We start from the raw sequence: 10838 nt of genomic DNA, 5'->3' as shown, positions 1-10838 counted from the left end.
TGCCACCCCCTCAATGACACTGGACCCCACACGCTTCTCATATGAGATGGCCCTCTGGCCGTGTCTTGCCACAGCAGAGATGCACGCCTTTGACAGTCAACTGGGACAGGCATTTTTCAAAAGAAAGAGAAATCATTTCGTTCTGCATAAAACGCTACAAGTGTGGCTTTGTAAGGCTAACCTGCACTTTAAATCAGCTGCAACAAAGGCTCTCAAACCTCTGTCTCGCAGTGGCTGCTAAATCCTTCACTCGAAGACAAGTTGTTGATTTTCTTCTACCTCTAGACAAAATCTTGAGGCAGCCGCGGGCAGTGTCCTCCGGGTATCTGTAGCATTTTACAGAAAAGACCAACTTCCAGGGACGATGATTCTTCCCTGGCACCAGCTTCCTCACCAGGGCCGGCAGGGCAGGTGTCCTTCCCCTTTTGTGACATTTGTCCCACCAGGGGGAGGGACCCTACTGACTGTACTCAACACCACTCCGAGAGCCTAGTGCAGAGCTTGGCATTTGACAGGCTGAATTGCATCCCCCTTCGATTCCCATTTTGTCCCAATTTTCAGTACCTCGTAATGTGACTGTATTTGGAGGTAAGGTCTTGAGGGAGGTAATTAACTACTTCCTAGCACTGAGACATGACTGACATGGAACGCTGTGGGAGTTTACAGTGTTCGGTGTGACGATCGGATACACGCACAGAGCACAATCTCTACCACAAGGAGGTCAGTTACCACATTCCTCACCCCATCCTCTCGTTGCTGCTGTTATGCTGAGAACAGTTAGGTCTCCTCTCTCAGCAACCTCTGAGCAGCAGTGTTGTTAACCAGGGTCATCATGCCGCACAGCGGGTCCACCTCTGACCAGCATCTCCCCACTTCCCACCCAGCCCCATTCCACCGCAACCACCATCTGCTGTTTCTGGGAGTCTGACGATTTGAGAATGCACGTCTTAGTGAGATCGTCCAGTATCTGTCCTTCTCTGATTTACTCCACTTCGCATAACGCCCTCCAGGTTCCTGCATGTTCTGCAAACGTCCTTCCTTTTCCGTGGCTGAACGACAGTGCCCTGGATGCCCGCTCCGGCCGCGCCGTCCTTCGGCGGTCATGCGGGCAGGACATCCGGGCAGGACGGCGGCGGGCAGCTCCGCGTCCTGGCCCCTGCGAAGAGGGCTGCACGATCTGACCCCACAGGGATCACGCCTCCTCCCTAGACTCACGAGTGGGGTTGCCCATCGGGCAGCGGTTCCGTTTTCGGGGGCTTGAAGCACGGAGGTCGCCTGGGGGCCCTCGCAAGAGGAGCCGAGGGCGCAGCGAGGCCCCGAGGGCCTCCCGCCCGCCCGCCGGCGACAGCGCGTGACCGCCGCAAGCCCGGCCGGGTGGACCAGCAGGTGGACACGAGGCCGGCTGGACCGCCACACACCCCCTTAACCCCACTTGGCGCATCCGGACACAAAGCCCCTAGAGAACGTCCCAAGACCCGCAGGGCTCCAGCCAAAACCCCGGCAGGTCCCCGCAGCGCGGACCTACTCAGCCCCCGGCGGCCCCTCGCTCCTCCGTCCCGCAGGCGGCCGGAAGTGACGTCTGTCCCGGACCCGCGGCTGGCACGGCCTTCCGCGCGTCCAGGCGACCGGACGGCACTGCCCACTTCCGTGAGGACTAGGATTCCCTCCCACTTAAAAGTTAGGAAAACGGGAATCGTCCTCCAACTCTGGTCACTTAAACAAGGGAATATAACCGGCTTCAACAGCTGTGTAGGGACCACCGTCTGCAAAAACCTGAGACACCGGTCCAGCCAGCGCCAGCTCGCCGAGCGCCCCCCCCACAACGTGGCCCCAGCCCATTCAGCCACGCCTCGTCCCGACTCCGGGTCGCCCTGGGCCTATCCCGCGGCGAGCCTCCCATAAGGCCCGCCCCTGGCGCGCCGGTTCCGCCTCCAATCTACGCTCGGCCTATCCCGCGCAGCGCCGCGCTCGAGCCCCGCCCCCCTCGTCCCGGGCCACTCCAGCGCGGCACCGCTTTCGAGCCCCGCCCCCTACCGTTGTCTTCCGCCTATCCCGCGCCGCTTCTCCTTCGAACCCCGCCCCACCCCCTTGCCCTCGGCCCATCCCTCGCTGGCTCGAACGTCGGCCCCGCCCTCTCCCTCGGCTTTTCCCGCGCGGCCGGGTCCAGCTCCCGCCCTCGCCCCCAGCCTATTCCGCGCCGCACCGCCTTCAAGCCCCGCCCCGCCCTCGCCTCCTACCTATCCCGCGCCGCACTCGAGCCCCGCCCCTGCCCTCGCCCCTAGCCTATCCCGCGCCGCACCGCTTCCGAGCTCCGCCCCCGCCCTAGCCCCCGGCCTATCCCGCGCCGCGCCCCGTTGGCGCGCTGCTGTGACGCCACAGGTCGCGGCGAGACGCGCGGCTGAGCTGCGCCGCTCCCGGCCCGCGGCCATGCCCAAGCGGGGCTGTCCCTTCGCGGACGCGGCCCCGCTACAGCTGAAAGTCCGGGTTGGCCAGAGGGAGCTGAGCCGCGGCGTATGCGCCGAGCAGCACTCGCGGGAGATCTTCGGTGAGTGCGGGGTACCCTTCCGCCCGCGGGAGCCTGTGCCGGCCGTGTCCGCAGGCTGCGCGCCCAGGAGCTGAGAGGCCGCGGGAGCCGGCGTGAGCGCGCCCAGGCCCACCTGCGCTGGTCACAGCCCGCGAGAGGCCTGCCTGCCCGCGCTCCCCGCCGGCGCACCGCGGGGACTGCGAGTTCGGCCAGGAGCTAAGCCTGCTCCGAGGACAGCCGGGTCTCAGGCCTCGCAGGGGGTCGGGGAGCGTCGCGTCCTGAGTGAAGTGACCGGGCGCCGGCGCCCATCCTAACCCTCGTGCTGCGCGGGAGGCCCTGCCTGCCGGGAGCTCCCTGGTCTAGTGGGGGGACCCGCAGGGGAAGGGATCCCTAGCGGACACGGGTCTCGTGGGCCCGCGGAGTCTAAGCATGATCCTGCAGGCCGAGCAGGAGTCGGATAGGCGGGGGGCGGGGAGAAAGGAGAAAGGAATTCCAGGCAGAGGGGCAGAGTGTGCAAAGGCCAGGAAACAGGGCAGTGCAGTTGGGTTCAGGGTGACTGGAAGGTCCAGTTCAAGCTGAAATGTGAGGGCAGTGAGCTGCAGCAGGTCTTCTCGTCTGGCTTTGTGGCGCAGATGTTTACGTGCGTTCTCGGTCATCCCTGGAGTGGCTGATACGTGGAGGCGGCTCCGGAGTGGAGCTTACCTCACCTAGGGGTTTGGATCACAGTGTTTGTGCCTGCCGAGCACATAGTGTTTGTCATTGCTCGGAGCTGCTGTGCATGGGGCATGTGGGGAAGAGCCCCCTGGGAGACGCCGGTTCTCTTCCTCCTGCTACCGCCCCCACCCCACAGCAGCTGTCCTGCCCTTTCCTTCCTTGCACACTTGGGTTGCAAGTGAAACTCTCTGAGGCCCTGCAAGTGCTAAAAGTGAGTGCAGCTGCGGGACGGTGGCGGGACTGCAAGTGCGCACCCTGTCGGGACGCTCAAAACCACTGTGCCAGCAGCAGAAGAATTTAAAACAAATGGGGACTAAGTCAGTCTAGTTCTTTACCCTCCCCCTTGACCGCCCTGGGCATTCCAGCCTGCAATGTCACCTGACCTCTTTACCTTGCTTGGATGACAAGCTGTAGAAGACAAGCATTAACCGCAGCACAGGACACCCTCCCCCGTTCCATCCCAGGATAAGGCTCGGAGAGGGGCTGGAGGACGAGGAGCTGTCATCAGCCTCTCATTTGAGTTACCTGGTAACTGTTGTTCCTGTCACCGTCATCACACAGAGCCAGTAGCTTCTAAAATCTCCTCCCTGGCTCTGTGGAGACAAGGCAGAAAACCACAAAGCATTTTGGGGTCTGGAGTTGGGCATTTGAGCTTGTGAAAGCCCCTGGATGACTGACACATGCCCTGATGGAAAGCCACTGCCACGGGTGCTGAGCAGCCCATTCAGCTCTCAGGGTGGGGGTGTCCAGGGCCCACTGGGGTCTGGAAGGTTCTATGATACCTCTGTCAGGAGCCAGCTGCTGCCCTGTCTTTTGCCAGCAGCTCTGTAGTCGGTGAGGGGGGTATATACTGGCTGGGGTTGTAGGCTCAGCTCTGAGCCTCTGGCTTGAATTAGTGATCTGAAGTGCAAAGCTCTCTCTGTGCCCTGCTCAGCCAGCTTGCAGGGTGCTGGGGAGGAGAGAAACAGCAGTGAGGTGAGGCCACGTGTTCTGAGAGCCATGTGGAAGATCAGGAGAGGGAGCCTGGTTAGGGCTGCATGGTCCAGAATCTTCCTGGAGGAGGTGGCCACTGAGCCTGGGTGAGGAGGGGCAAGAAGCTAGAGTGGTCCTCAGCTTACCAGGGAGCAGCATGGGCTGGGGACGACTGGATGACAGAGCACAAAGGAGGCCTGGCCACAGCCAGCTTGAAGGACGAGGTGGCTGTGCAGGGCTTCCACACCACAGGGGTGTGAACACTGGGACTGATTTGTCTTCCCCAGAGAAAACCAAGCAACTCCTTTTTCGAGGGGCCCAGGCCTACATGGACCATTTGTGGGAGGAGAGCTGTGCCATCGTTGACCTGCCAGAGTCCCCGAAGCCTGGACCCACAGAGGCCCTCCGGGCTGCACGTGGACAGATGCTGATCGGACAAGACGGCCGACTGATTAGGAGCCAAGCCCAGGCCGCTGAAGCTGGTGAGTGAAGCCAACAGCAGGTGCTTTCCCAGCTGTGCACTAAGGGTGGATGTGACAAGTATGTTGCCCTTCATTCCTGACACTGTCTGCCTGGGGGCTTCTCCTTTCCCAGACAGGCAGGAGCTGGCCCCAGGGTCTGAGGAGCTGGTGAGCACCAGGAGGCCCTGACATCAGGAGGCTGCACCCCCAGCCGACGTCGGGGCCTGGGGTTGGAAACAGCTTCTAGCTGAGGGACCAGGAAAGGAGTAGAAGCCCCCTTGGTGTCCTGCCTGCTCTCCACTTGCAGCGAGACATGGAGTCCCAGCCGGCTGGGAACCGCTGGTCAGGCCCCTAGTGGTATGCAGCTCAGACCACCTCCTTTGTTGCTGGCTAAAAGCCCAGGGCCTGGACTGGGGCCCAGAACTCTTTGTTAACCAGGGATACAGGGGCCACACTTTGAAACACCGGTGCTGGACACACAAGACAAAGGCCGTGAGAGTTCCGATACAATCCACCAAGGGAGGAATTGATCCTTCCAGTACCGACATCTAGATAGCAGGATAGAAGAAGTGCTTAACCTAGAGTCACAGAAACCACCCTCTAACATGCTCCTGGGCACCTGGGGTCTCCCTAGTGAACAAGGGTCTCCGGGCCGTGCTTTCTTGGAGGTTGTCAGGAGGGTCCAGTGGTAGATGCGTGCAGGGAGTCAGATCAGCCCTCTGTCCACAGGTTGGGGAGACGGTGGTCCCACAGCCTCCAGCACTTGAGATCCCCTGCGGGGCTGACAGGTGGCATTTCTTCCTCACAGACCCGTCCAGGGCAACGACCAGAGCCTGCTCCTCGTGTGTGCGAGCACTGGACGGGAAGGCGGTGTGTGGCCAGTGTGAGCGTGCCCTGTGCGGGCGGTGCGTGCACATCTGCTGCAGCTGTGGGGCTGTGGCCTGCGGCCTGTGCGCCCTTGTGGAGTAAGTGCTCGACCGTGGGTGCCCACGTAGGCGCATGAGCACCCCAGTCCAGTTGAGGGTCTTGCGGTTGGGAGAGTAGCCTGTCCGGCATTGCCCCTGGGGATGCGATGGTGCCGAGAACTGCTTCACCTGGTTGGAAGGTTTTCTTAAGGCTGGTGTTTCCTCAAGGGAACCCAGATCGCGTAGACTGCCAGTTCTGCCTTTGCCTGTGGCCTTCTGTCGTAACAACTTCATGAACTGACCTTTCAGGCTCTGACATTAGGACCGTCTCACACGGTTTTTCCTGTTAGCGTGCTCGCCGTTGGAGGAAGCGGGTGGGAGCAGGTGCAGGGGTGGGTGTGGGTGTGGTTGTTTGCCAGACATGAAACGGAGTGTTGGCTTAGTCTGTGACTTGAGTGTGCATGTCTGCCTCCACTGGCTGAATCCCGTACCTCCTTGGGCGGCGCCAGGTACCCGTCCCACCCCAGCGGCCACTGTTGGCTGCCGGGTGGGGGTGTAAGACGAGGCCCCCACACAGACTCGAAGCTGGTTGTGTAAGCCTCAAACTAGCGTAGTCACTACAGTCTAAAGCCAACCGTGGAACACAGAAACCCAGCTCAGGTGGGCCAGCCAGCAGCCTGGCGTGAGCGGCACGAGGCGGGGTGGGCACCGGGAGCTCCCCTGCAGTCCAGCTTGGGGTTGTATGTTGGCCAGTTGTGCACGTGGAATACTCTTTCCTTTGCTTCTGCCGGCTTATTTTCCCCTTCCTGTTTCATTGCAGACTAAAGAGGGCTAGACCCCCGTGTCCTGAGGCCGTTGCACGTGGGGAGGGACCCAGCTTGGCAGCAGGGCAGGTTAAGGGAGAAAGAGAGTTGCCTGGAGCTCTCTTACCACCCGCCCGTGCGCGGAAACCTTCTCCTGTCAGGACAGTGTCCTCCTGGCCTTTGCTTCCTGCTTTTTCCCCAGCTACCTACAGAGTTCACCCTGTGATGGGGGTGCGGGGGGCGTCCATTTCTCAGACGCAACTGGGGGCTGGGCTCTCTGCTCCGTTTTACAAACAGGTCGCGCTCCAGGTCACAAGGCCGAAGTGGTATCCCCGGGTGTAGAAGTCAGCCTTGGCCTGTTGCCCCTTCCCCTTCAGGCATGGCCCCTCGGGTCCTGGTGCCGGGAGCCGCAGAGCTGGGTGCTGTGCCAGGGCTCTGCTTTCACTAGAACGCAGCCCAGCGGCCATCATCCTGCCCGGCCAGTCGTCCTCGACGAGTCCTGTGCTGTGGGCCCCGGGCTTAGCGTCTTCCCTGCCGCGTGGCAGGCAACTCTGCCTCTTGCTGGCACATTTTCTGTGTGTTCTGGAGCATGCTGCCAATTTCTTGTCCTTGCGGGGTCTCTCCTGATGAATCTCCCCTGCCATTCGCTGAACCACTGTGGCCCAGGAAATCCTAGTCGGATACTGGGAGGTTTCTGTACAGGGCAGGCTGCGGGTGGACCGTCGGCCGTCTCAGTCCGCTGGGGCTGCTGTGACACACCGTGCAGAGGCAGCATAGACAGCGCTTCTCGCGCTCTAGAGGCCAGAAGTCCAAGGTTGGGGTGTCGGGGTTGCTGACCGCAGGTCCGGGGGTTGTGGGTGCATCTCACCATTCTCCCGGTGGCCTCGCCTGTGGGGTAAGGGCCCACCCATCTGCAGTGGGGCCTCATCTTAACTAGTTCTGTCTGCAGCTCACGGCCCCCCATCCCTAGATAAGGTCAAGGAACTGGGGGTCAGCACCACAACATATCAACCTAGGGGGGCACAACTGAGCCCCCCAAAACACTTCTTCTCTCTTCCCTGTGATGTTGCAGCTGCGGTGACGTTCACGAGACAGTGCTCTGTGCCAGCTGCGCCAGGTTCGAGGCCTGAGGGCCAGAGCGGACGACCGCCCTCCCGGATGGGCCGCACGGGTGCCGATGCTGAAGAACGGGGGCGGGGTGTCTAGTTTATATTTTGTACTGAGGGCAGAAGTGAATAAATCCCTTTATATTTGGACCAGAGGCCTTGCTCAGCAGTTCTGGGGCTGCAGCCTCCTGGGACATGTGTCCCACCAGGTGGCGTGCAGGCCCTCCGTGCCTGGCGCCCACACGCGGCAGCTCATGCTGTCCCTCCAAGCTTCAGGTGAGGTGTGTTCCCGCTCATCCCCATTTTATGGATGGGAAACGGGCATCCAAAGTCGGGTCCTTCACTTCTCTAGCCAGTGATGATGAGAGAAGATTTAGACCCAGGTCATCTGGCTCCACAGTGCAGGACCGTCGTGCCAGAGCAGCTTGGGACGTTGACGTCACGTCCCAAACTGTCCGTGAGATGGCACCGCTACCTGCCCTCATCTGGGTGTCCACTTGGTTTTTCAGGTGCGTCCATGGCCCGGGCTCCGGGTGACCTGACGGCCTCTGCTCTCCAGGAGTCGTGGCCAGCTGGGCAATGTCCCACTGCATTTGGGCAGTGCAGTTTGTGTGGCCTGAAGGGAGGGGAGTTGACAGGAGCTGCAGTAGGGTGGCCAGGAAGACAGAAGAAAAGGCCAGGAGAGGTTACACGCAAGCAGGCTGTGGGTCTCCCTCACCTGGTGCAAGAGTCCCCAGGACGTTCTCAGCATCCTATGTGTGGGCAGGGAAGTGTCCAGGGGACAGTGGGGCGTGATTCTCAGAGGACAGCAGGGTGGCAGGCTGGAGCCGGGCCCAGGCTGTGATTTACTGCCATGGGTGGAGCATAGAAACCACTGAAGTTCCGATGGGAGGGCCACGCACAGGCGAGGAGGCTGAAGAGCAGTCGGGGCCACGAACACTGGAGACAGCTGTCCATTGGCCATCCTCATCGTGGGACCGCCTCCTTTTGTCTGGCTGCCTGCAGAGGCCCTGGAGCCTCCTAGGTGTCCACCTGCAGGCTGCAACCCCAGTAAGCACAACGTCACACTGGTCGCTTGGGAAATGCAAATCAAAACCACAAGGAGATAGCAGCTCACACTGATGGCCATTATTAAGAAAACAAAACAAGCGTGGGCGAGGATGCGAGAAACTGGAAGCCTCGTGCACTGTTGGCAGGAGCGGAAGATGGCCGGCCGCTGCAGAAGACAGTGTGGTGGTTCCTCAAAAAGTGAAAAAGAGAACTGCTGTAGGATGCGGACATCCCTCTAGTGTGTGTGTTTTCACAAAAGAACTGAAAGCAGGAACACGAACAGACGTGTGCACCCCGTGTTTACTACGGTGTGAGTCACCGTGGTCAGCAGAGGGGGGCAGCCTGGGTGTTCGTCAGCCGGCTAGTGGCCCGTCTGTGCCGGGGGGTGGGTATCCAGCCTCGGGGTGGAAGGAGGTCCTGGCATGTGCTATGGACTGTCAGGACGTGGGACTCCGTGACCTGAGCTGGCACAGGAGGACCAAGCCTGCGTGATCCCACTCATGACGCCCCTCAAGGACTCTGGTCATAGACACGGTCGGGGAAGGGGTCAGTGTTTCCTGGGGACAGTTTCAGTTGGGAATATGGGTGGCGATGGTGAGGACTGCACAACAGCAGCGGGATGTACGTGGTGCCGCTGAGTGCAGGCTCATTGAGGTTGGGGGCGCGGCCAGCTAAGCCACCGACTCTTGGTTTCTGCTCAGGTCGTGACCTCGGGGTCCTAGGATTGAGCCCCACGTCAGGCTCCCTGCTCGGCGGGGAGTCTGCTTTTCCCCCTCCCTCTGCCGCTCCCCCCACCCCCTCTGTCTCTATCTCTCTCTCTCAAATAAGATCTTTTAAAAAATAAAAAAAAAATTAAAAAGGCATGCGGTTGGGGCACCGGGGCGGCTCAGTCGTTAAGCATCTGCCTTTGGCTCAGGTCATGATCTCAGGGTCCTGGGATCGAGCCCCACATTGGGCTCCCTGCTCAGCGGGGAGTCTGCTTCTCTCTCTGATCTTCATTCCTGTGCACGCACTCTCTCTCTAATAAATAAAATCTTAAAAAGGCATGTGGTGTCATTCTGCACAGTTGCACATGGACCTGTATTTAAAAAAAACAAGTGTCAGTTGACTCTTGAAAGCAGAAGTCATAGCCTGTTTGGGGATTTTGACGTTTGTGGATGCAGAGCGTGGGGCAGGAGCACAGAGCTTGGGAATGGAGTGTGCCCTGTCCTGTCTTTGCAGGTGAGGCTCTGACAGCAGAAATACAAGGTGTGTACTGTCCATCCCAAAGCCACTGGGCTGGGGCCTTATGTGCAACTCAGCATCCCAGTGGGCCAGATCCTACAGCAGAAAAGGAGCGTCAGTGGGAAAACTGGTAAAACAAGCCAATAAAGGAGAGAAGTTGGATGTTTGAAAAAAGTCATTTACTCCAAAATCGGGTGAGGAAAGACAAAAGAAGGAGCAAAGAACAAACGGACACAGAACAGCAAGAGGGTTTGCAAGCTCAGTCCCGCCCGCAGCCGCCTACAGTGTGAGCAGACCCAGCGCCTCAGTCAAGGCAGTAAAGGCCAGAGGTGGCCAGATTGTCCCAAGAGACAGCAAAAGAGCGAGACCCTCCTCTCTCGTCTACAGAAGTTCACCTTAGGTATAAAGACACAAAACCCAAAGGACGATGCACTGTCTCTGAGCAGATGTCCCTGGGCTGGCAGCTTCTGGAGAGCAGGACACACCCCACGTCACCAGTCAGGCCCACAGCCTGTTCCCACACACCTGCCGCAAGGGTCGAGGGGGCAGTCCAGGTGCTGAGTGCAGGTTTCCACCCCGTTCCTCCAGAGGCCGCCGGGTGCTGGTAAGAGCAGGTGTGAGCCAGGAGAGGGTGGTCCGCCAGGATAGGTTGGCCTCCCAGGAGTTTTCTGTCCGAGGTGCCTATCTGCTTTGCGCACCCCACTGCCCCCACCTAGGTCAGGGCGTTCACTCATTCCTCAGCTCCCCCCACCTGAGATGGTGGTGTGTTGTGTCCATGCCCTTGACCTTGACCCCTTTCCTGGGACTAAAAGCATCTCGTCACCTGTGGGAAGGGATGGGCCCGCCTGACACTGACTCCAGGCTCTGGGCCCCTCCCCGGTTTCCACACCACACATGCCACTTGAGCCACCGTTTGCTCAAAGTTTGAGGATAACGGAAGGGTATCACTGTATTTTCTATGGTGGACTTTTTTTTCTTGTCTGTGTTAAGGTATACATAAAATTCAACGATCGTAACCATTTTAAAGGGTACGGTTCAGTGGCAGTAAATACGTTCACCATCCACCGTCTCTGCAACTC

General features: G+C 59.8%; 1 protein-coding gene across 2 annotated transcripts; it reads left to right on the top strand.

Moving 5' to 3' along the window:
- Nucleotides 1-2375: 2375 nt before the first annotated feature.
- Nucleotides 2376-9579, top strand: SIVA1 (SIVA1 apoptosis inducing factor). 2 transcript variants are annotated; one of them, XM_026515171.4, is made up of 4 exons: nucleotides 2376-2545; nucleotides 4498-4692; nucleotides 5480-5636; nucleotides 7452-9579. In XM_026515171.4, the coding sequence occupies exons 1-4, from the start codon at nucleotides 2428-2430 to the stop codon at nucleotides 7507-7509; spliced, it is 528 nt and encodes a 175-aa protein (XP_026370956.1). In that variant the 5' UTR covers nucleotides 2376-2427; the 3' UTR covers nucleotides 7510-9579. The 2 variants fall into 2 exon arrangements, with proteins under 2 accessions (XP_026370956.1, XP_057174542.1); XM_057318559.1 differs by lacking the exon at nucleotides 5480-5636 and having other exon boundaries at nucleotides 2378-2545.
- Nucleotides 9580-10838: the final 1259 nt, after the last annotated feature.

Source organism: Ursus arctos, unplaced genomic scaffold (assembly GCF_023065955.2).
Source record: "Ursus arctos isolate Adak ecotype North America unplaced genomic scaffold, UrsArc2.0 scaffold_25, whole genome shotgun sequence".
NCBI lineage: Eukaryota > Metazoa > Chordata > Mammalia > Carnivora > Ursidae > Ursus > Ursus arctos.
The sequence above is the reverse complement of the archived record's forward strand: the minus strand, read 5'-3'. Positions and strand labels throughout refer to the sequence as shown.

What these genes read in the sequence shown, in the direction of transcription:
- SIVA1 (XM_026515171.4), top strand. Translation starts at nt 2,428, where the DNA reads ATGCCCAAGCGGGGCTGTCCCTTCGCGGACGCGGCCCCGCTACAGCTG. An exon ending in AGCCCAGGCCGCTGAAGCTG is followed by an intron (nt 4,693 to 5,479) that starts GTGAGTGAAGCC and finishes TCTTCCTCACAG; the next exon opens with ACCCGTCCAGGGCAACGACC. An exon ending in GGCCTGTGCGCCCTTGTGGA is followed by an intron (nt 5,637 to 7,451) that starts GTAAGTGCTCGA and finishes GTGATGTTGCAG; the next exon opens with CTGCGGTGACGTTCACGAGA.